This window comes from Ranitomeya imitator, chromosome 1, assembly GCF_032444005.1.
Source record: "Ranitomeya imitator isolate aRanImi1 chromosome 1, aRanImi1.pri, whole genome shotgun sequence".
Taxonomy (NCBI): Eukaryota; Metazoa; Chordata; class Amphibia; order Anura; family Dendrobatidae; genus Ranitomeya; species Ranitomeya imitator.
Genome location: NC_091282.1, coordinates 1,187,327,832 through 1,187,351,646, shown reverse-complemented (window position 1 = coordinate 1,187,351,646; position 23,815 = coordinate 1,187,327,832). Strand labels below are relative to the sequence as shown.

Here is a 23,815-nt window from a genome sequence, read left to right as displayed (position 1 = left end):
TGCAGGTGATGTGGAGAATGACATTTCACAGATTAGTAGATTCAGCGGGATTATACTCATCAATAACTATAATGGGGTCCATTGAGGTTGCAACCAGGATTCCACTATTTTGCACTATCCTTCCTATTTTGACCTCTTCTTTGACCGTTGCTGTTGGGTGACGCCTATTGATGGTCTGCAGTTGTGCTGAAATCAGGAATTAGGTGACTTGCATATAATAAATATGGGAACTTTTAAACATTGCAGTTCACCTGTGTGAAACTTTAAATTCATAATTCTGAGATTAGTTTCGCAATTTTTACAGGTGGAGAGTGAAATATAATTAAGGTGTGTCATTAATTCATATGGATAAAGTCAGCAATTATATACAAACTCCACCTTTAACGGATAATTATTGGTGATGAATAGTGTATTCATTACTAGAATTTGTATCACTGTTACACCCAGTAAATATTTACGTACTAGTATAATATTTGCTCTTCACCCTATAGACATAATTCCTATATAAGTACCCCATCCATCCCTGTATTACATTCTGCCTACAACAAGCTGCCGGGACGAACAGAAAAGATAATATCACATCCAAACATGTCTGAGCTGGCGACTGCAATAGATACGTTAACTAATGTCTACAACAAATACTCCAATACTGAGGACAAAAAGAACACGTTAACCAAAGGGGGAATGAAGACTATGCTGGAGAAGGACGTGCCTGTGCTCATGGCGGTAAGATTTTAATCCACATACACATACAAAATACTTAGGTATCAGCTGTGTAGCTTTTTTGTGGTTGTGTCACAAAAATATATGGAAAATTAAGTACGGTAAATAGCAATTTACTAAAATTAGAACATCTCCCTAAAACTGCTAGAAAACAACTAGATAGTAATTCCTGATTTACTCTAAATAAGGAACACTTCAGCAGGGCATTGATAGATAAATGGGTGCTAGGTTGTCTATATACTGTGATTGACATACAGCTGGTGAATAGAGAACATATGGAGCTTGAACACCTGGCTGTAAAATATATGGATTTGGACAGGGAAAATTCACATGTCTGATTTATCATAAAATACAAAATTTTACTAAAGTCACATAAACAAAACAGGTTACAGTACAAACTTATACAGGTAGAAATAACTTATAAAAACAGGAGACAACCATACAACCATGGGGCGAGAGTACAGGCAGTAATGTGATAAATGAGGGGGAGATGCTAGTAGACGAATGTCACAAAAATGTAAATTGGAATCAAAATAGCTCAAACCCCTTATGAAGAAAAAGGAGAAGAGGAGAGTAAATGTGCCATCAATCAAACAGACATGGAGCGCAAGTACGTAAAAAAAAATGCAGAAATAGAGGGATGCATTGTGAATGAGATGCACTATGAATATAAATCGCAGACCCTCTACAATTCATGTAAACGTGATCCCGGACTACCCCGGTAGGCTCTGTTACTGCCTAATGATATAACCATGAGAGGCAGGGGCAATGGATGCAAGCATAAAAGACACTATGGCCAGTATGGATGGTTGCAAGTCAAATAGACACTAACAAATCCTCTTACCCATCTGTAATAAAGTGCCTGTGTGCCATGCCAAGGCCCCGACGCGCGTTTCGCTTTAGCTTTCTCGGGGAGGGGGGGAAGCAGTGTGTTACATGCATCTTGTGAAGTTTATAACCCCCTGGGTCCTCTCGCAACCAATGAGAGGAACGGAACACGCCCAACTGCATTCATCGAGCATATGGAGGCCAGACATCTGCTGACAGATCCGTCCCTTCCAGTGTCGTGCCGTGGTGCATGTCAGACATTAATATATTCCAATGACGTTAGAAGGCATGCACCACCCCGTGAGGACACCTTCCCGTAAAAGAGGCAGACGTCACATCCTTCCAGTGGTGGTTGGACTAAGTGAGTGTCATGTGGTGTGTTGTATATGTGTCGGCCATGTGGGCAATGCAATAACAGGTGACTATTGCAAAAACAATATCGATAAAGCAGCAATAAACAGAGTTCGTAATGCTGTATTTCAAAACACATTGTAACTAGTAATGAGTGAATATACTCGTTATTCGAGATTTCCCAAGCACTCTCGGGTGTCCTCTGAGTATTTTTTAGTGCACAGAGATTTAGTTTTTTTCGCAGCAGCTGGATGATTTACAGCTATTAGCCTGCTTGATTACATGTGGGGATTCCCTAACAACCAGGCAACCCCCACATGTACTTAGCCTGGCTAATAGCTGTAAATCAATCAGCTGAGGCAATGAAAACTAAATCTCCGAACACTAAAAAATACTCGGAGGACACCCGAGCATGCTCGGTAAATCTCGAGTAACGAGTATATTCGCTCATCACTAATTGTAATTCATTATTAATAATACAGAATGACGAGGATACAATTTAAAATGTGCTATAATTCCTTATTGCATTGAATTCCAGTAAAGCCCCACAATATAAATGGTAGAATTCTGGAACACCAATGCAGGCACCATAACAATAAAGCAATAATCAGACCACTAATCCTGCCCCTTCAGCAATAAAATGGCCAATTATTTGAAAACTCACACTAGGAAACAAAAGAGTATATGTACAGTAAAAAATTAAAGCGAACGTGTCAGCAGTTTTGGCCGATACGAGTTACGGCCACCCCCTTTCAGGGCTTATATACAGCATTCTATAATGCTGAAGATAAGCCCCCGGTCCGACCTGCAAGAGAAGAAAAATATGTTTTATTATACTCACCTGCGGGGGCGGTCTGGTCCAATTGGTGTCGCTGGTCCTGGTCCGGCACCTCCCATCTTCTTGCGATGTCGCTCTCCTGCTTGCTATGTGGATGGCACGTCCCTGCGTCATCCACAGAGGTTCCACGGCATCGCGCTCCTGCGCAGGCGTATTTATCTGCCCAATTGAGGCAGGTTAACAAGACAATATGAGAAGGACTTACATAGGTGAACTCGGAATGATGGAGGTACTCCCGCCGCCCCAGCGCACGTTTCATGTGATCAGTTCCTCAGGATAACATGGCCAATGACTAGAGATATGCAAATATATTCGAAAACCAATCGGCAAACATAAATTCGGCATAAATATGCCACATTCGGATTCGTGATCGGAAACACAAGCAAATCGGTAACATATTTGCAATGCCACTAAAGTATTTTGAACACTTTGGCTACAATAATGGTGGTGTATGATGAGTGTGGGGCACATGTTTGATGAGGATATGGGGTGGGAAGGTCTCAGAGGAGAAGTGTGCTTGTAAACTTTTTTTTTTCCTAACTGTATGTGTGCACATTGAGGCTAGCCAATCAGGACGAGGAAACATCCACAATGTCCTGACACAATGGCTTGTGTCATGGGCTGCTGACATCACATGTCCCTCTCTGTATATAGAGCGGCCATCTTGTTTTAGCACCATTTTGTCAATATAACAGCACAGAGAGGCTGCTCCTGACTCTTTGCATTGGATGCTGATAGATTTTTAGCTAGTTAGTTGGGCAATTGTTTCTAAGTCAGATAGTTTAGATAGCAAGTGTCCTGTGTGGCTGTGAAATGGAGCTTCCAGCATTTTTGTTTTTGCCATTACTGAGGTCTACAGACAAAGACAGCATTGTGCACATTTCATAGAAGTGTGTTGTGCACTGCTTCTATTATGCTTCATGCACGAGAAGACCATTCTAAATCTTAATATTTCACTTGCTAAATGTGATACAGCACACCATATCCCACCTTGTCATTTAATGATGGTGACATTGTTCTGTGATTTGAGCTGTACCATGATACAGCAGGCTAGATCCAAGTTTAAAATTGTTTAGAGCATATATTCTAGGTTATACAGGCCTCATCCACACTAAAAACAAATTTCTTCTGTTACTAACGTGATACAGTAGGGGAGATCTCAGTTTGAAATTGTTTGGAACACATCTTTTTTGTCATACAGGCCTTATCTACATTCAAGCAGTTCTTTCTTCTGTGACTAACGCGATTCCCCACGCCATAGTTCAACTTGTCATTTAGTGATGCTGAAATTGAGCTGTGTGCGGAGCTGCTGTTAAGTAAAAAATCACATTTTAGTTGCTAATACTGTGCTCCTACCACACTATCTAAGCAACATGACTGGGAAAAAGCAAGGTTGTGGTAGAAGGTGAATTAGGCTTGGTGTTCAAGGTGTATGTGAGGTAGGTGGTAATGTTTCTGAAAAAACTAGTGAACCAACAATGTCACATCCTATACAAAGACAGCTTACAACTCCTGTTACTGGACCGGCTACTCCACTACCTTTCTTTGGCAGACGCACAGCGGTACGCCTTATTGATGAGGCCTATAAAGAGCATGTGCTTGAGTGGATGTCAAGTCCAGCTTCAAGTGGCTTCTGCTCCTCTTCATCCTCCTCAACATCATGCTCAGTACAGTCCACAGAGGTGGCATCCCAATTGCCCTTGCTTTCCCCCGTGGCACAACTCTCCAACCGCCCAACTTGCTGTAGGGAACCACAGATGGGTGAGTCTGCAGAGACTCAGATATCTGAGGCTCACGCAGACTGTATTGTGCTGTCAGGGCAGGAAGAGGAGGAGGGTGACTCTCTGGGCGAGGAATGTGATAACACAGAGGATGATGATGAGGTGGTAGATCCCAGTTGGCATGAACACAGAGGCACACAGCTGAGTAGATCATCTGAGGAGATGGAGGAAGAGGAAGATGAGGAGGTTATGGTGCACTGTACTTCGCAGACATGTAGTGATGTAGCATTTGAGGGTCTGCAGTTCAGAGGGGTGGCAAGGGTTGATTAGCCTGGGCCTTTCTTGTCACCGCAAATGACGAGCAATCTTACATTATAATAGTGCAATAATTTAACTATTACATGCATGGCCCTTTTTATGGGTAATCAACATTCGTTGCTCTGGGAATCCCATTGCGCTAAAATGCAGACCAGCTGAACTCAACAACCATCAGCCGCCCCATCAATCACATCTGCTGCTTCTTCCTCCTCCTCAGTCAGGCTAACTGAGAGCCTGCCATCAACTGTAATGCAAGCTGACATGCCTGTTGTTTTTGACTGATCTCAGAGAATGAGCACACCACACCACTCAGCCCTATCTCAGCACTGCAGCTGGCCCATGGTCCTGCAGTTGTGGTCATGTAAAAGATTGTTTCCTCCTATGCATGACAAAGCTAAGAGGTTGAACTTTACCATCTCCAATGTGTTGGCTAAGGAAATTCTGCCTTTCCACCTGGTAGATATAAACGGTTTCAGGAAGCTGAATGCCAGTACCAGTTGCCCAGTCATCATTGCATCTCTAAGAAAGCTGTGCCTGCGCTTCACCAGCATGTCGCAGGCAACAACACCAGTTTCTTGACTAAATCTCTGTCTGCCAGGGTGCATTTCACTACAGACACTTGGATGACTAAGCATGGCCAAGGGTATTGGATCTCGCTGACTGGGCACTGGGTGACTCTAGTGGCTGTGGGGGCAAGCGGGGAAGGTGCTGCTCCACAAGTCTTGAAATCCCCAAAGCTTGCAGGATAAACCTCTTTATTTCATACTTCATCCACTGCTTCTGCCTCCTCCACCTCCTCTATTGCCTTCATCTGCACCCTCAACCTCTGCCTTAATGAGAAACACATTCCAAAAGTGCAGAGTGAATTCCCACCACCTCTGTACTGCGCAGCTGGCTCACCGCAATCAGGCAGTGTTTAAATTGACATTGAAGTATGTAATCACCGCGCTACAATAGAAAAAGTTACTGGTAGTGTACTCCTGTGTGGAATAATATGCCAGGTGCCCAGAGTGGATTAGTCAAGCAGATGGCAGCAAGCAATAATAAGACTTACTTCTAGTATACGGGCGTACCGCGATTGTTCCGTGCTAGCATGGCTGATGTACAGAGAGTCCGGGTTATGGGGAATATCCTCCCGTGATGGCGACTCACACAGATGCACAGAGACTCAAGTTGTGAAGGTGCACCGAGATGGAAGCTAACGGCGTGCTCTGGCTGGAAGCATTTCTGAAGCAGGGACAAGGTTGCCGGAAAGCGTGATGGCTCAAAACGACGGATGTGTGGTGAGACCAAAAAATCAACCAACACTTTACGAATAACGTGGTCCTTTTTCATCAGGGTTACCAGTTTTACCAAATTATTTGCGATTAACACGTATCCATACTTTCATGTTTTCATATTTTCATATTTTATATTCTCATATTCCTTGAATTTTGATGGTATTAATTAAACAGCGTTTTGCACTTTCACAACCTGTGTCTCCGGCAACCTGTTCGAGTCGCCATCACGGGAGGATGCTCCCCATACCCCAGCCTCTCTGCACATCAGCCATCCTAGCATGGAACCATAGCGGTACGCCCTGATATCAGAAGTAAGTCCTATTATTGGTTTCTGCAATCTGCTTGACTAATCCACTCTGGGCACCTGGCATATTGTGACCACGCATTATTTCACACAGGAGTACACTACCAGTAACTTTTTCTATTGTAGTGCGGTGATTACAAACCTCACTATTACTTTTACCCTACTTTGACAGGACTTGCACAGAGCCTGCCATTTCACCTGCAGCAACAAGTTTTGCTTTATCTCTTAGGAGCACCAGTGTGTCTTTTCTATTCCTCCTTCTCAGTGTTAAAGTTGATATGCCTTGGAGATCACAGTCATACAGCTGAAAAGTTCTGGACAGCAATGGCTGTCTCCGCTGAACCTGGATCCAGGGAAGGTCGTGTCCGATAACGGTGCGAATCTGGTGGCGGCCCTACACCGAGATAAGCTCCCACACGTGCCTTGCATGGCTTACGTCCTCAACCTAGGGGTACAGCGATATCTCTGCCACTATTGTGACACCCCACATTGTGTCACAGTGGCATTGCTTTCCTCACGGGGAGAGTTTATGTCAAGCTTGGAAGCGATGAAGGATTCCTCTTATCAGGTATTCACAAGCTTGCAACATGTTCATACTCCAGGCCAGAAGGGGGAGCTCTGACCCAGCTTGTGGGTGGCTCCCCTATATATATATTCTGGTCTGGAGGGAAAGTCAGTCTTTCTTTCAGAGGGACAGAGAAGAGAGCAGTCAGACAGTGAGAGTCAGAAGGACTGAAGGGGCCGTGCAGCCACAAGGGTGCTGCAGTTCCTGGAAAAGAGATAGATAAAGACGAACATATTGTAGAGACCGTGTAGGAGAAGTAAAGCACAGGAGAGTGAGAACTGGGGACAATAGCTGCGACTGAGCTACCTCCCTGCAGAGCGCAGGCACAGGTAGCCGGAAGACCGATGTTGTGAGGGACTCCAAGACTCACAGCAGAAACCGGCAGGACAGCTGGACTACACATCACCTGTCTGCCCTAACACCTGGAGACACAGTGGCGCATAGCACCTAGGTCTTGATAGAGACCCTGTAAAAAGGCTCGAGCCACCTCTCATATGGGTTAGTGTCCTACCTTCAAGGAGGACAGAGAGAACACATGAGACCTAAGGCAGCAAGGGACTACATCACAGCGCTAGTAGGAAGGTTTCTAACTCCACCTGGTAAAGGGGACTCCAAACTCGCTTCCAAGCCGGCCGGACCCTGCCTGTACCTGTGATCTGGTGCCCTGGACTTTGGCTGCCTGAAATCTTCAGTAAACCAGGTAAAGAGACTGCAGACCTGTGTCCTCCGTTTCTTTCTACACTACCCATCATCTCCATCTACACACCGGGAGCCCTGGGGACCCAACTTCATATGTGGGAAGTTATACCATCTTAGCTGCCATAACATCACCCCAGAGGACCCCTTTAAGCAGCGTCGGTCCCCTCTGACCGAATACTGCAGGTGGCATCACGAACAAACTTTACTCACAAAACCCCTTTAAAGACCATCCCTTTTACATGGGCTTCCAAGGCCACGGAGCGGGTTGCCACTGCCGTGACACATCCCTTTAAGTACCGGACCTGGTACTGAGTACCCCTAGGCCCTGGCGGGCGTTCCACTATCAAGTTGGATCGCCCCCATAGGGGCGTGGGATACTCGTACTGGGTCCTGCGGTTCACAGGGGATGTCACGATGGCTGACCTGGTCCGCGTAAAAGGGAAAGGTCTTTAAAGGGATAAAGTTTGTGTTCGTGACGCTACCTGTGGTATTCAGTCAGGGTGACCGACGCTGCTTTAAGGGGTCCACTGGGGTGATGTTATGGCAGCTACATGGTATACCTTCCCACAGGTGAAGTATGTCCCCAGGGCTTCCCGGTGTGTGGATGGTGAGAGGCACATAGAAGAACGAGGACACAAGGTTGCAGTCTCTTTACCTTTACTGAAGACTTCAGTATCCACAGTCCAGGGCACCAGATCACAGGGCAGGCAGAGTCCGGCCGGTTTGGAGGCAAGTCCAGAGTCCCCTTGTCCAGGTGGAAATAAAAGCCTTCCTCTAGCGCCGTGGTGTTGTAGTCCCTTACTGCTAAGCTTCTCATAAGGTCCTCACAACTGTTGTAGATGTTATGTCTCTCTCTGTCCCTCAGATAGGATAGGACAAACCCATATGATTGGTGGCTTGAGGCGGTTTATAGGGATTCTATCATGCCCCAGCCTCTAAGGGGTGCCACTGTGCCTCCTGGGTGTAGGGGCAGACAGGTAACATGAAATTAGCTGTCCTGCCGGTTTCTGAAGTAAAGCATAAAGGTCCTTACTCCCTTGGTGTTCCGGCTACCGGGATCCTGCGTCTCAGAAGGAGGCAGCCTATGCAGGGCTGGTCCCCTTCTGGTGTCCTCTCCTTTGCTTCCTCTCCTTACACGCTCGCTGCAATACAATTCTGCTTTCAATGTCTCTTTCTGGGAGCTGCAGCTCTGAGGGCATGCACAGCTCCTTCGGACCCTATTTCCACCTCAGACTACTGTCTGGAACATTCTAACTTTCCCTACAGACTACCAGTTATATATATGTGGAGTAACCTAATAAATAGGAGCAGAAACTCCCCCTGGTGGCCTGGAGTGTAAACTGTGTTGCATGTTTGTGGTACCCGGATGCAGTTATCCTTCTTTGCCTCCAAACAAAGTATCACTCTCCCCGAGAGGAAAGCAATACCACTGCAATGACCAGAACCCGCACTCTCCCCCTGTTAAATCCAGTACTCGCAGACTGGGAAAAGAAAACAACTGTTACAGGTTAGCAAAAAGACATGCAAATTTAGAATGCAATAAACAAGTTAATATAAACTGGTGCTTCCCTTTATGGGAGGTGAGGACTCTTGAACGTTGTGTAACAAAACATATTTACATAGTAGGCCTACTTTTAGAAATAAAACAATTTAACAAAACAGTACACTGACTAACTATGAAATGCGATGACCCTCACGGGTATACTATCTTAGAACTTTAAGTGCAAACAATCTTTTTCCTTATTCAGGTGCAGAACAGTCTATCAACTCCCAGAGGCTCACTGCATTTTCTTTCAATTTATTCAAAAGTGCTCCATAATATCAGCTACATACTATCGGCTATGTAAAACACAATTCTATCTATATTTAAGTCTAACTGGCAAAGTGCAATAATTCAACAGTCCCTTTAAGGGTTCAAACAATACTCAAGTCTTTCAATGAGGTAGTGCAAGTAACACTCAAGTCAATTATTAACTCTAAAACAGCAGGAACTTTCACAATTATATCAGGAACAGTCTCTTCAAAAAGCTCCTTTTGTAAAACCAGTAGGAAGCACCCTTAAAAAGGTGCAAACTATATATAGCAAAGTTTGTGAATCATTCACCGTCCATGATTCCAATGTTCTTTAAGGCAAAAAAGGCAATTGTGCAAAACACAGGATCCCTTTAACACGGGACCCCTTTAAGAAATAACCCTGGTAGGGTTTAGTGAGCTGTAGCAGCAAAAGGATGAAGAATTAACTATTAGCTTTCAAGTTGCTAGATTACTTGAACAGCTCTGGAGGTAGTACTGGTGGCGGCAGTCCCTTCGGGTATGAGCGGCTACCAGGCATCACATACAGTGCGTCTGCACTCTGAATGGGAATCTGTGTGCTTACAGTCCTCTGTTCCACTAGTGCGCGTGCGCATCTGGAGCACAGAACAACGGGTGTTCTGTTGTGGGCAGATGTGTCTCTCACCTGACCAGGTGGGGGCAGTGTTGGGCGATATGGAACCTCCGGTGGCAATGGCTCCGAATCTCTAGATGGCGATCTTCCCTCGTTCAGCTCACGCTTGTGCACGTGGAGAGCGTACCACCCTTTGTCTTCCCAATGTCTGGTGTAGGTGACGCGGTCACCTGGGTAGAGGTCACGGCCCGGGTGTCCCTCCATCAGATGGGCCTCCACGTCACGTTGGTTCACGAAGACCTCCAGATACAGGTCCGGTTCTTGATGAAACCCCATCTTGCATCAAGGCGAAACACCACAATGGTCCCGCACCTCCGCCTCCAAACGAAGTATCACTCTCCCCGAGAGGAAAGCAATATCACTGCGATGACCAGGACCCTGAGGCGCCGCACTGGCTTGGGTGAGCTGCTGCAGAAAGCACGGAAGCTATGTGCTCACTTTCACTGTTTGTACCCCTCAGGTCATCGACTTGCAGCGATACAGAGTTGTTTGCCCATGCCAGTTAACAGGTTGATATGCGAGGTGCCAACATGGTGGAATTCCACTCTGCACATGTTGCAGTGACTGTGGCAGCAGCAATGAGTCCTGATGCAGTATGTCATGTCGTATAGCCTGGGCCAATGCAGTATGGAGGTGGCACAAATTTAGGACATCTGCACCCTTTTTAACAGTTTTGAAATGGCTACTAAGATGGTTAGTGCTGACGATGCCATCATCAGCATCATTATTCCGGACATCTACATGCTGGAGCAGACTTTGAATAGCCTGCGGGAGGAGGTGGTGGAAGAGGAGAAAGCAGAGGAGGATATAGAAGTGATAAGAATGTCTCAAAGTTCCAGACTGTTATTGTCAAACAGGCAGGTGCCAAGGGAGGGTGGATTACTCTGATCGAGGGTAGCTGATGATAGGATAGATGGTGCAGGAGTATCTAGAATTCAATATCAATACCATCAGGGAGGGTTTGGACCCCTTCACATTTTGGCTTTCAAAAATAGATGAGTGGCCTGAGCTTGCCTCTCACGGCTTGGAGCTTTTATCATCTCTCAGAATATGTCTACAGCGCTGCTGCTGGTGTTATCACAGATAAGTGCAGCCAGCTGTTGAAGTTTTTAGTGTACTGCATTGATCTAGCGTAATTGCAATCTGTGATATCTTTAGTGTGGCTTCTGTACCTGCTGTTGCTGCAGATGTTAGCACCAATTTGTGGAAATGTGAACAGTCCTGGTTGTTTTCTATCTGCTTGGTTGGCTGTAGTGGAAGACGTGTTGGTCCCTATTATACTATTTCTACTCTCATGAAATTGATGCTACTTTGTTGGTGTCTGCCACTGATTGTTGGAATGTGGTTACCTGCAGTAACCACCGATTGACCAAACCGCTGCACGGCCAGCTCTACCCTCACCTACTGTATCCTCACCCATCCCTTGTAGATTGTGAGCCCTCGCGGGCAGGGTCATCTCTCCTCCTGTACCAGTTGTGACTTGTATTGTTCAAGATTATTGTACTTGTTTTATTATGTATACCCCTCCTCACATGTAAAGCGCCATGGAATAAATGGCGCTATAATAATAAATAATAATAATAATAATAATACTCCTGATTGGGTGTCCATCTACTGGGTTGGCTGTAGTCGAAGATGTATCGGTCCCTATTTCTACTGTGGTGAAACTGATGCCACTTTGGTGGTGTGTGCCACTATTTTTTGGAAATGTGTACACTCCTGGTTGGGTGTCCATCTACTGTGTTGGCTGTAGTTGAAGATGTATCGGTCCCTATTATACTATTTCTACTGTGGTGAAATTGATGCCACTTTGGTGGTGTGTGCCACTAATTTTTGGAAATGTGTACATTCCTGGTTAGCTGTCCATCTGCTTGGTTGGGTGTAGTGGAAGACCTGACAGTCCCTATTATACTATTTCTATTGTGGTGAAATTTATGTCACTTTGGTAGTATCTGCCAATAATTGCCAAAAATGAGCTGAAAGAGAGACTCAGATACACCCTTTATTAGGCATAAAAGAGGGCTTCATACACATTCTGTTCAAATTGTCATGTAGTGTTATTCTTAGCCTCATGAAGGCTATACACTAAGTGCAAAGCCTTCCAAAAATTACTAGCAGGGTCATCCATACACCCTTGAAGGCACCAACTGTAGTGCCTCATTCAAATATTGAGTAAAGTATATGTCATGGTCAGCTGCAGCCGCTGATGCGGCCATCCCACAAACGCCAACAGACCACGACGGTGCGGGGCGCGCATCCCCCAAGGACGCAATATGGACCCTTTATACCGCAGAGGGAGACCCGGGCCTACCCGAACTAGGGGAAGGCAGAGACCAGGGTTCTGTGGCAGCTGAGCATGTGGACAAGGAAAGAGACATGTAGGACTTGATTACACCGCACAACTTCAGGTACAGAGAAAGTAAAGTTTACTAAAGTAAAGTCACACAGTACATAAACCAAACATGACTATGCCAGGCTCCCAATTCCACACCTCCCAGAAGGGTACCACCCAGTGGACCCCAACGGATCACCGAGGCACACATAGGCGGGACATCAGGACTCAGGCAGGACATCAGGGTATACAAGGTCATCAGGACGCAGGCAAGACATCAGGACACAGACAAGATGTCAGGGTACATCAGGTCATCAGGATGCAGGCAGGACATCAGGACACAGGGTCACCAACAGACATCAGAAAGGAGTCGTTCGGTTCCGGACATCTGACACGACCTACAGGCACCACCACAGTCATCAGGCTCCAAACTCCAGGCAGCTGTCATCAGGTTCCAGACTGCGGTCGTCTTGCTCCAGGCATCGGACCTAGGGTGGAACTCAAGCGGGATGGTGCTAGAACCGCAGGATTGCTGGGCCTGCCAGGAGCTAGCACCGCATGGTAGCCAGAGCACAGAGTAGCAGATGCGCAGCAGAAACACCAGTTACACAAGGCTCAAAGTCACTGGGTGTGAGGCTCCGGACGCAGAGGGATTCCAGGAGCATAAAGCAGCAGACACAGTTCAGACAGGGTCAGGTACAAAACATGTACAGGATCAAGGATTCTGGCCTGGATATACCGCCTCCAGGACAGGCACCAGAACAGTACATAACAGGAATCAAGGCAAGGACTTTGGTACCAAAACATACACAGGAGAGGTGCAGGAACACAAAACACACATAGAAAAGTTAAGGAGCTTTGTGAGTAGCCCAGCCCAACGCATAGGGCAGGGGAATTTTATATAGGAGCTGCCCCTCAGCAATTGGCTGGGGACAGCATTTCAAGTACACACACTAACCCTGATAAAAGCAGGGGAGGTATGGCCACACACACCCTTAGCACAAACAGAAACTATTACAGCACAATCAGTGCAGGAACTGAGGCTCAGGGCACCTGGCAGTGACTGAACGCCCAGAACCATGTGGAAAGTCATGCACCAGCTGCAAATGACCTCGCAACCCACGAACAGCTTCCACAGCGGCAACCAGGGATCGCACATGCGGATGGTCATGCAGCAGAGCAAAGACCTAACCACCCATGTACAGCTACGCAGCAGAGCAGGGAACTGAGAAAGCTCCATACAGGTAACAGCCAACAGTATCCCAGCTCAATTAGGGGGAAAGGAGCAAAGGGTTAAAGCAAAGACATGCATTGTCATGCCGAAAACCAGATACAGACAGAACGGCGTGACAGTATAGTTGTGGTACTCACACACTCAATAAAGTTCTGCACAGTGCAAAACCTGACAAAAATTACAAGCAGTCATTAATAAAACCTTGAAGGCACCAATTGTAGCATGTCATTTAAATATTGTAAACAAAGTATAGTTGTGGTACTCCTACATGTAAACGTTCTACACAGTGCAAAGACTTCCAAAAATTATAAGCTGGGTCACCATTACAACATTGAAGACAACAAGTGGTCTGTCTCATTAAAATATTAAGAAAGTGTAGACCTACAGCAGACCAATTTTGGTTTTTATTTCAAACCAACAAAATTTCTACGGTACATATGACACAAGTCAATTTTTTGACCAAAAATGTTTTGTGAACTGTACCAGGCCAATCAGTTTTAAAAAAATTTAACCCACCGTAGTTTTAAATAAAGCATGTTAAACTGCATGTATGAATAATTGAATTCAAAACCTTCTTTGCAAGCTTTTTTTTTAAAGTTTAATATACCAGCAAAATGTAACAAGAACCACATTACAGTGTATAACATAGTAACATAGTAACATAGTTAGCAAGGCCGAAAAAAGACATTTGTCCATCCTGTTCAGCCTATATTCTGTCAGAATAAATCCCCACATCTACGTCCTTCTAAAGAACCTAATATCTGTAAAATACAATATTGTTACGCTCCAGGAAGACATGTAGGCCTCTCTTGAACCCCTCAACTGAGTTTGCTATCACCACCTCCTCAGGCAAGGAATTCCAGATTACCACTGCCCTAACAGTAAAGAATCCTTGTTACGATTGGATCGGCGCGTAAACTGGGACCAGGGGCACCTTTCCTGGACCTAGCACTAGAGGTTCGCTCTGTTCTCCATGATACCTCAGATGACGAGGATGCTGGGGCCTCCGCCCTAGCCCTGTCTTCTAACTGCAGCCCTGCATCTGTCCCCTTCCCCACCCGGGGAAGAGAGGCGCAACCATGTACTGAAGTACACCAACCCGACAAACAGGGGAACCAAGACAAGGGTAAAATAAAACTCCACTCACATAAAATATACTCTCACAAATAACAGAGGTATTCTCCAGGGTGTGAAGGACGGGGGAAGAAAATAAGGCAAGCAAGGATGAGGAATTTCCAAGCGTACCAACCAAACAACTGTCGCACAATAAACTCCTCCAGCTCTCCAGACACCAGCTCCTCACTACTCCAGGTCTATCTAGCAAGTGCTATCTCAGACAAGGATCTGGCCAGAAGGTCTAGCTTTTTTTAGGAAGGAGGAGTGGCTAACCTAACACAGCTGAAAGCAGGGATATCCACATGGCCTATTAACCCCTGTCCTGCTGAAAGAAAAATCACATTTAATACACCGGAGAAGTGCTTCTTCTCAGCGGCGAAGCAGGAGCCATCAGTCTTCTGGTACTGCACTGTCGCAGTAACTCCGTGACAATCCTCTTCTATGTTGGTGGTAAAACCTTCTTTCCTCCAGACGCAGAGAATGCCCCCATGTGACCGTCACCTTCCTTAGCATAAAGAGATCCTCGGCGAGATATTTGTATTGTCCCCTTATATACTTATAGATGGTTACTAGATTGCCCATCAGTCGTCTTTTTTCTAGACTAAATAATCCTACTTTTGCTAACCTCTCTGGGTATTGTAGTTCCCCATCCCCTTTATTAATTTTGTTGCCCTCCTTTGTACTCGCTCTAGTTCTATTATATCCTTCCTGAGCACAGGTGTCCAAAACTGTATACAGTACTCCATGTGCGGTCTAACCAGGGATTTGTACAGAGGCAGTATAGTGCTCTCATCATGTATCCAGACCTCTTTTAATGCACCCCATGATCCTGTTTGCTTTGGCAGCCGCTGCCTGGCACTGGCTGCTGCAGGTAAGTTTATCTGTAACTAGGATCCCCAAGTATAGAGGAATCATTGAATCCATAAAAAGTTTTGGAAGGTTTTTTTAAAAAAAAGTTTAATATACCAGTGAAATGTAACAAGAATCACATTACAGTGTAAGGATTAATCTTTGAATCTATGAAAAGTTTTGGAAGGTTTTTTAGATTTTAACCCCTTAATGACCACCAATACACATTAAAATGGCCACCTTTAAGGGGCCTTAGTCCCTCATTTCCAAGTGTATCTGAAAGCCTGGAAAACATGATCAGGGTTGTATTTTTCCGGTCCCCGATCACATGATCGCCGGTATTCATTGAATAACAACGATCACTTAAAAAAATGAGTGCCGCTATTAAAAACATTTCTTTCTCTTCTGATATGATATACATGTCAGAGGAGAGAGAAATAAGGTCCCCAGGCTTCACCGAGACCTTCACCATTGCACAGTCCTTCAAGTTCCATCTACGTTCCCCCACCAAATGTTCATGGAAAAAAATGATGGGCGCATGCGCAGTGTGCCAGCCGAGATCTGCCTGCCAGCATCCAACAGCAGCGGGGATTTTTCTTGTTGGTTCATTTTGATCACTATGATAGACTCTATCAAAATACAATAATTAGTATGTCAACCCCCTCTTTGTCAGATTACATTTTATTTATTGCATCACTTTTATTTCATTCTTTGCCATTAGGGTTAGTGTTGAGTTAGATTTGGGTTAGGGTTGGAGTTAAGCTAGGGTTAGGGTTGAGGCTAGGCTAGGGTTTAGGTTGGGTTGGGGTTAGGCTAGGGTTTGGGTTAGGATTTGACTAAGGTTAGGTTTGGGGTTAGCATTGGGGTTTGGGTATTTTCAAAAGTTAAAAAAACATAATGATGATATGACAACCAAAGGTACTACACATTATTTGATAACATTAGGTCATCATATTGAATATGTTGTCATTGGTGTTGAGCGTATGTGCTCACTACTTAAGTTTGCATAGGGGTCGCTCAAACACCCTCGATACTTGATGCATACCCAAGTTTCCTATGCAAACTCGAGTAATGAGCACTTGCGCTCAACACCCATGATGACATAATCAATATGACAACTAATGTTATCAAATTCTGTGTAAAACCTTTGGGTAAAATCCTCACTATACCCATGGATAAAATACTTGAGGGGTGTAGGTTCCAAAATGTCATTTCTGTTTAGGCACATCAGGGGCTCTCCAAACGTGACTTGGCGTCTGCTCTTGATTCCAGTTATTTTTGGGTTCAAGAAGTCAAACGGTGCTACTTCCTTTCTGAGCCCTGCCATTTGTCCAAACATATGGGGTATTGGCGTACTCGGGAGAAATTGCAAAACAAAGTTTGGGGTTCATTTTCCTTGTTACTGTTGTTAAAGTAAAAACTTTGAGGCTAAAAGGTTCATTTTTTTATCTTCCACAATCCATTAATTCCTGTGCAGAACCTAAAGGGTTAATAATCTTCTTGAATGTGGTTTTGAGGACTTTTAGGGGTGTAGTTTTAGAATGGTGTCACTTTGGGGTACTTTCTGTCAAATAGTTCCCTCAAAGTCATTTCAAATGTGATGTTGTCGGGGTCGTCACGACAATATCCTTCCTTCACCAGTCATTCCAAATCAGAATAAGAGCATTGGTACTGGATAAGAATGAGTCAGACAAAGGCTGGTTCAAACTCAGTGCATGCTCGTGTCTCTACAAGGTGTAGCAACGTCACAGCAACTGAACTCTTTATTTCCTATACACAACATTATATGGTCCATTGGGGGAAGGTGTGCAGAGGGCGGGGTTAGGCGGGGTTTAAGCAATATATCTAGTATTCAGTGTTTCTGGTTGGTCCTGACGTCATCTGATGGATCCTCCTGTCTCCACGTCACTTTAAGTTTCGACTTCAACAGAAATGATACTTAACTTCTGGAATATGAAACTTGCTTCTTTAGCAGAAGCAAATCTAGGGCAAAGGTGAATACTGGCAGCCATGTTAAATACAGTTACAATTGCATTAGCAAGCAAAGGGAAAAAACTTATTGTTTCACAGCATAAGAATATAAAAGTACAAAAGTGTATAAAGAAAATATATTTTCACCTTGACAATGTGGTCCCTAAAAAATGGTTTTGTAGTTTTTTTGGGAAAATTGAGAAATTCCTGATCATCTTTTAACTCTTCTAACTTCCTAACAAAAAAATTCTGTTTTAAAATTGCACTGATGTAAAGTAGACATGGGGTAAATGCCATGTATTAATTATTTTGTGCTACCACAGTGTGATACAACTGAAATCTACCCAAGAACATGTAAAACTGTATGGATTAGCAATATAATAGTGATACATTTTTGAACAATTTCTCCAAAATGCACCCAAGAAAATGTAATACTCTATGGAAGAGTAATATAATACTGATACATTTTTGATAAAAAATTTTGAGGGTTGGATACTATGAAAATGCACCCAAGAAGACATAGTACTCAATGGATGAGCAATATAATACCAATACATTTTTGAACAATTTTTTTAGCAATTTTTAAATGCTTTTTTGGAGTGTTATATATCACAAACATGGACCACATACGACAAAATACTGTATGGCTTTCAAATGTAATCCAGCAAAATTTTTGAACGCTTTTTTTGGAGTGATAGATATCACAGTAATGTACTCCACACCACGAAATACTGTATGGCTGAATAATTTAATTCAGCAAAAAAAAATTGCACTTTTTTTGAGTGTTATGCATCACAAAAATGTACCCAAGACCACGGATTACTGTATCGGTGAGAAATTTAACCCAACAAAATTTTAAATGCTTTTTTTGGGGGAGTGATATCACAGTAATGTATCCCAGACCACGGAATACTGTATGGTTGAGAAAGTAAACCCATTTAAATTTTAAATGCTTTTTTGGAGTGGTAGATATTACAGTAATGTACCACAGGTCACAGAATGCTGTATGGGTGAGTAATTTAATTCAGAAATTGCTTTTTTTGGTGTGTTATATTTCACAAAAATGAACCCTAAATCACAGAATATTGTATGGCTGACAAATTTAACCCAGCAACATTTTTAAACATTTTTTTTGGAGTGATAGATATTACAGTAATGTACTCCAGACCATGGAAAACTGTATGAGTGAGAAATTTTACTCAACAAAAAAAAATTCCGCTTTTTTTGGAGCGATAGACATAGTGAAAATGTACCCCAGATTATGGAATACTGTATGGATGAGTAATTTAATCCAGAAAAAAAATGCAACTTTTTGGGGAGTATTATATAATACCAAAATGTACCACAAAGCATGTAATACTCGATCTTTCACACAATATAATCAATTTTTTCACAGAAAAAAATTTGCAGCATCTATCATATACATTTTTCAAGAGACTCAACAGGACTAGTCCCTGTCTACAGACTGTATTCTGCCACTGTCCCTGCAACTCTCTCTCCCTCCCTAGACTAAATGCAGAATGTATGTGATACAAACAGCAAGGCAAATGATTAAACTTGACAAGTGCTATTAGTATGATGGTTCAGCTTCAGCACCGGTATCAACATTACAAGACTGATTTGTTATACTGTGAACACACAAGCTCAGACATGCACTCTCTCCCTCTAGAGCCGGCTGGCGCCAGTTTTCTTTGTATTATGATGATGTCACATGGCCAGCCAATCACAGTAATGCCACTACCAATTACAGTAAGAAAGATGGTAAACTCTGGCACTACAAATTTTATTGATGCAGAAAAATCAATAATTTCAGATGACACACCCAAAAGAATACAGACGTGTACAATTCAACGTTTCGGCGTAATATTGCCATTCTCAAGATACATCTATTCTGCAAGAATAAAACAGTATTCACACAAAATAATATAAAGATAAACAAAGTAAAGGGTCAAATGATACATAGAAAACTCTATTTGTCTCACTTAATAGATTCATAGAAACGAAAAAATTACTGTAGCTAGTTAGCCTCACCGAAATAGGGAGGTTACACCCATCCTGTCTAGGAGCTACTGAAAGACAGTGCAAACCTCAAATGCTTTGGGCAAATGCATACTTTCCTGGTATGTATATAAATAATAATATTGTTCATAATAATCATCATAGGTCACTTACAGGCATAATATTAAATAGGCATAATATTAAATGTCTTGGAAGCAGGTGACAAAAACAAAAATGCCACAAGCAGAATGCAGGAACAAAGATGCTGTAGGAGAGTGCAGGAAGAGTCGTTTACCTGTCAGGCTCAGGGTCCCCGAGTGGCGGTATGTAGTATCCACATGTGCTGCGGTGTTGTTTGGTGCTTGCTTGCATTTTTATAGTCTGCGAAAGTGATTAGCAGTGCTTCCGGTGTGTTGACCGCTGGTGTGAGGAAAATGAACTGCACATGCGCGTTCTGAGGACAGCCGTAGAAAGCCGAAACTTTGTTTGTGAAAACTCCAGTTTTTCAATGCCTTTTTTAAAATGTGGTGCTCAGAACTGGACACAGAATTCCAGCTGAGGTTTGACCAAGGAGGAGTAGAAGGAGATAATTACTTCACATGATCTAGACTCTATGCTTCTCTTCATATATCCTAGAACTGTGTTTGCCTTTTTTTACTGCTGCATCACACTGTTGACTCATGTCCAGTCTGTGATCTATTAGTATACCCAAGTATTTTTCACACATGCTGTTGCTTAGTTCTATTCTGCCCATTTCCAGCTCAGATGTAGAATCTTACTTTTCTCCCTGTTTAATACCATTCTATTAGATGCTGCCCATTACTCAAGCTTATCTAGATCCTTCTGAATGCATTCTTTGTCTTCTCTAGTGCAGAATTCTGCAGACAAAATTGACCTCGTGTTTCTATATAGCTCTTAGAATGATTCAGCTAGTTAGCTTTTAGTCACCTGAAGTCAAAGACTTAATTGAAAACAGTCTAGACAGCACTAAAGAAATGCTTTGTAGACAGTAGTAGGATACGCTTATGGTTTCTCCTCCATGAACAGCCATCATGCGATCACTATGTGGAGAGGTATAGCAGGTGCTGCTGGTTCAGAGGAGACCCAGACAGCCCTGCTATGAAGACAAGTCTTTTTCACACGTGCTGTTGCTTAAATCTGTTCCTCCCATTCTATACCTGTAATTTTCACTTTTTTTGCCCAGATGTAGAATCTTGTATTTCTCCCTGTTAAATACCATTCAATTAGTCGCTGCCCATTGTTCAAGCTTATGTAGATCCTTCTGAATCATTTCTCTGTCTTCTCTAGTGTTAGCTATCGCTCCTAGCTTTGCATCGTCTGCAAATTTGATTAGTTTACCTTCAGTTCCCTTATCTTGAGCAACACTGGGACAGGACAGAGCCTTGTGGTACCTCACTTGAAATACTTGTCCAATTGGATGTGCAACCATTTATTACCACTCTTTGAGTACGATCACTGAGACAGTTATGAATCCACCTAACCGTAGCCTTGTCAATCTCATACATGGTAATTTTTTCCAAGAAGGATAGTATGAGATACTAAGTCAAATTCTTTGCTGAAGTCAAGATATACTGTACTACATTTCTGAGATCCACCCAGTCATTGATTTCATCAAAGAAGGAAATTACAAACAGAGTGTTCTATTTCAAGTGTTTATTTCTGTTAATGTTGATGATTATGGCTTACAGCCAATGAAAGCCCAAAAGTCATTATCTCAGTAAATTAGAATAATTAACAAAAAACATCTGCAAAGGTTTTCTAAGTATTTAAATAGGTCCCTTATTCTGTTTCAGTAGCTCCACAATCATGGGGAAGATTGCTGACTTGACAGATGTTCAGAAGGCAGTCATTGACACACTCCACAAGGAGGGTAAGCCCTAAAAGGTTATTGCTGGCTGTTCACAGAGTGCTGTATCCAAGCATATTAATGGAAAGTTGAGTGGAAGTCAAAAGTGTGGTAGAAAAAGGTGCGAAAACATTGTTAAGAAAAGGCCATTCAAAAATGTGGGGGAGATTGACAAGGAGTGGAATGCTGCAGGGGTCATTGATTCAAGAGTCACCACACACAGACATATCCAGGACATGGGCTACAAGTGTCGCATTCTTTGCGTTAAGCCAGTCATGACCAATAGACAATGCCAGAAGCATCTTACCTGGGCCAATGAGAAAAAAAGAACTGGACTATTGCTCAGTACTCCCAAGGTGATGTTTTCAGATGAAAGTACATTTTGCATTTCATTTGGAAATCAGGGTCCCAGAGTCTGGAGGAAGAGTGGAGAAGCCACAATCCAAGCTGCTGGAGGTCTAGTGTAAAGTTTCCACAATCAGTGATAGTTTGTGGAGCCATGTCATCTGCTGGTGTAGGTCCACTGTGTTTTATCAAGGCCAAAGTCAGCACAGCCATCGACCATGCTTCCCTCTTCCGACAAGCTATTTGGAAATTTAATTTTCCAGCAGGACTTGGCACCTGTCCACGCTGCCAAAAGTATCAATACCTGATTTAAAAACCACCATATCACTGTGCTTGATTGGACAACAAACTCGCCTGCCCTTAACCCCATAGAGAATCTGTCAAGAAGAAGATGAGAGACACCAGACCCAACATTGCAGATGAGCTGAAGGCTGCTATCAAAGCAACTTGGGCTTCCATAACACCTCAGCAGTGCCACAGGCTGATCACCTCCATGCCACACCACATTGATGCAGTAATTGATGCAAAAGGAGCCACGACCAAGTATTGACTGCATTTACTGAACACACATTTCAGTAGGACAACATTTCAGATGTTAAAATAATTTGTTTAACCTAGTGTTATAAAGTATTCTAAATTACTGAGATAATGACTTTTGGGTTTTCATTGGCTTTAAGCCATAATCATCAAGATTAACAGAAATAAACACTTGAAATAGATCACTATGTTTGTAATAACTCTATATATTTTATGAGATTCACTTTTTGTGTTGAAGAACTGAAATGAATTAACTTTTAGATGATATTCTAATTTATTGAGAAGCCCTTGTAGATTAGTCTGGCTTGACTTGTTTGCTACAAACCCATGCTGGTTCTGGTAAATTACTGTATTATTATCCAAGTACTTACATACATGCTGTTTAATAATTTGTTAAAATATATTTCCTGGTATAGAAGTAAGGCTCCCTGTCCCGTAATTTCCTGGCTCCATCTTCTTTCCTTTTTTGAAGATAGGGACAACATTTGCCCTGCTCCAATCTTCAGGGACTTCTTCTGTTTTCCAGGATTTTGCAAAGATTCTGGCCAGTGGTTCTCTAAATTCCTCTGCTAACTCTTTCGGTACCCTACGATGTAATTCATCTGGACCAGGAGATTTAAATTCATTTAAATGGAATATCCAAATGAGAAAACAAATTTTCAGGGTTTTAAACTGAAAACTGAAAATGCACCTGGTCAGGAATCCTGGTAAATGGCCTGGTATTGAATTGGTTAAAGTACATTGGAACCATACAAATATTGCAAAGGTAGCCACATCCTTCATGAAGTAGTTAAGGCAGAGCTCCTATGTGTTTGGGTGTCTAGGGTTTTCGATGGTTACACCGAAGGGTCTTGTATAAATATTCAGAATCTTACAGATCATTGCTTGTAGCATCTAGTGTATGGAGGATTCATTTTTTATTTTTGGGGTATTTTACATTCAAATTTGGAAATTCTATTTTTCATGTTCTGTTTCTCCTTGGCTAATTCAGTTGTACATACAATGATAAATAACAGATGTGCTTCTTTGATTGTAACAATTTAAAATCATTTCTTTTTTAGAAGGCCAAAGAGAAGGACAATTCTGGCAAACTCCTAAAGGATCTGTTTAGAAATGAAGACGCTACAGTGGGTTTCAAGGAATTTGTGAACATTCTTTCTCATATCCTCATTTCATCAAGCGAATGAGAACTTGCCTGCAAATTAATTATTAATATCAATTTAGCATTGGCTAATAAACTTCTGTATTTAATATGTTCTGCTTCTTTCTTTTGTTGAAGGTAATGGACTGGTTAATATCAACATACATTATACATAGTAGAATATGAATTGAATGTGTTATAATATTCCAGGAGGTCAAGGGTAATTTATTGATTAGCACTTATTACATAATTATATATATTATATAATTTATATTGTTAAATTATACCTACAATTAAATTTTTCTAACACAGTTAGGTCCAAAATGTTTATTGTTGATAATGTGTTCCGAAT

The 23,815-nt window shown here is 42.8% G+C and overlaps 1 protein-coding gene across 1 annotated transcript; it reads left to right on the top strand.

The window, feature by feature from the left end:
• Positions 1–436: 436 nt before the first annotated feature.
• LOC138658349 (protein S100-P-like) lies at positions 437–23,575 on the top strand. Its single transcript, XM_069745805.1, has 2 exons — positions 437–726; positions 23,384–23,575. Exons 1-2 carry the CDS (start codon positions 589–591, stop codon positions 23,507–23,509), a joined length of 264 nt encoding a protein of 87 aa, XP_069601906.1. The 5' UTR covers positions 437–588; the 3' UTR covers positions 23,510–23,575.
• The last annotated feature ends 240 nt before the right edge of the window (positions 23,576–23,815 follow it).

Bases quoted from the DNA above. Each gene is read 5' to 3' on its own strand.
- LOC138658349 (XM_069745805.1), top strand. From the start codon at position 589: ATGTCTGAGCTGGCGACTGCAATAGATACGTTAACTAATGTCTACAAC. The intron at 727-23,383 runs GTAAGATTTTAA...TTTCTTTTTTAG, and splicing joins ACGTGCCTGTGCTCATGGCG to AAGGCCAAAGAGAAGGACAA.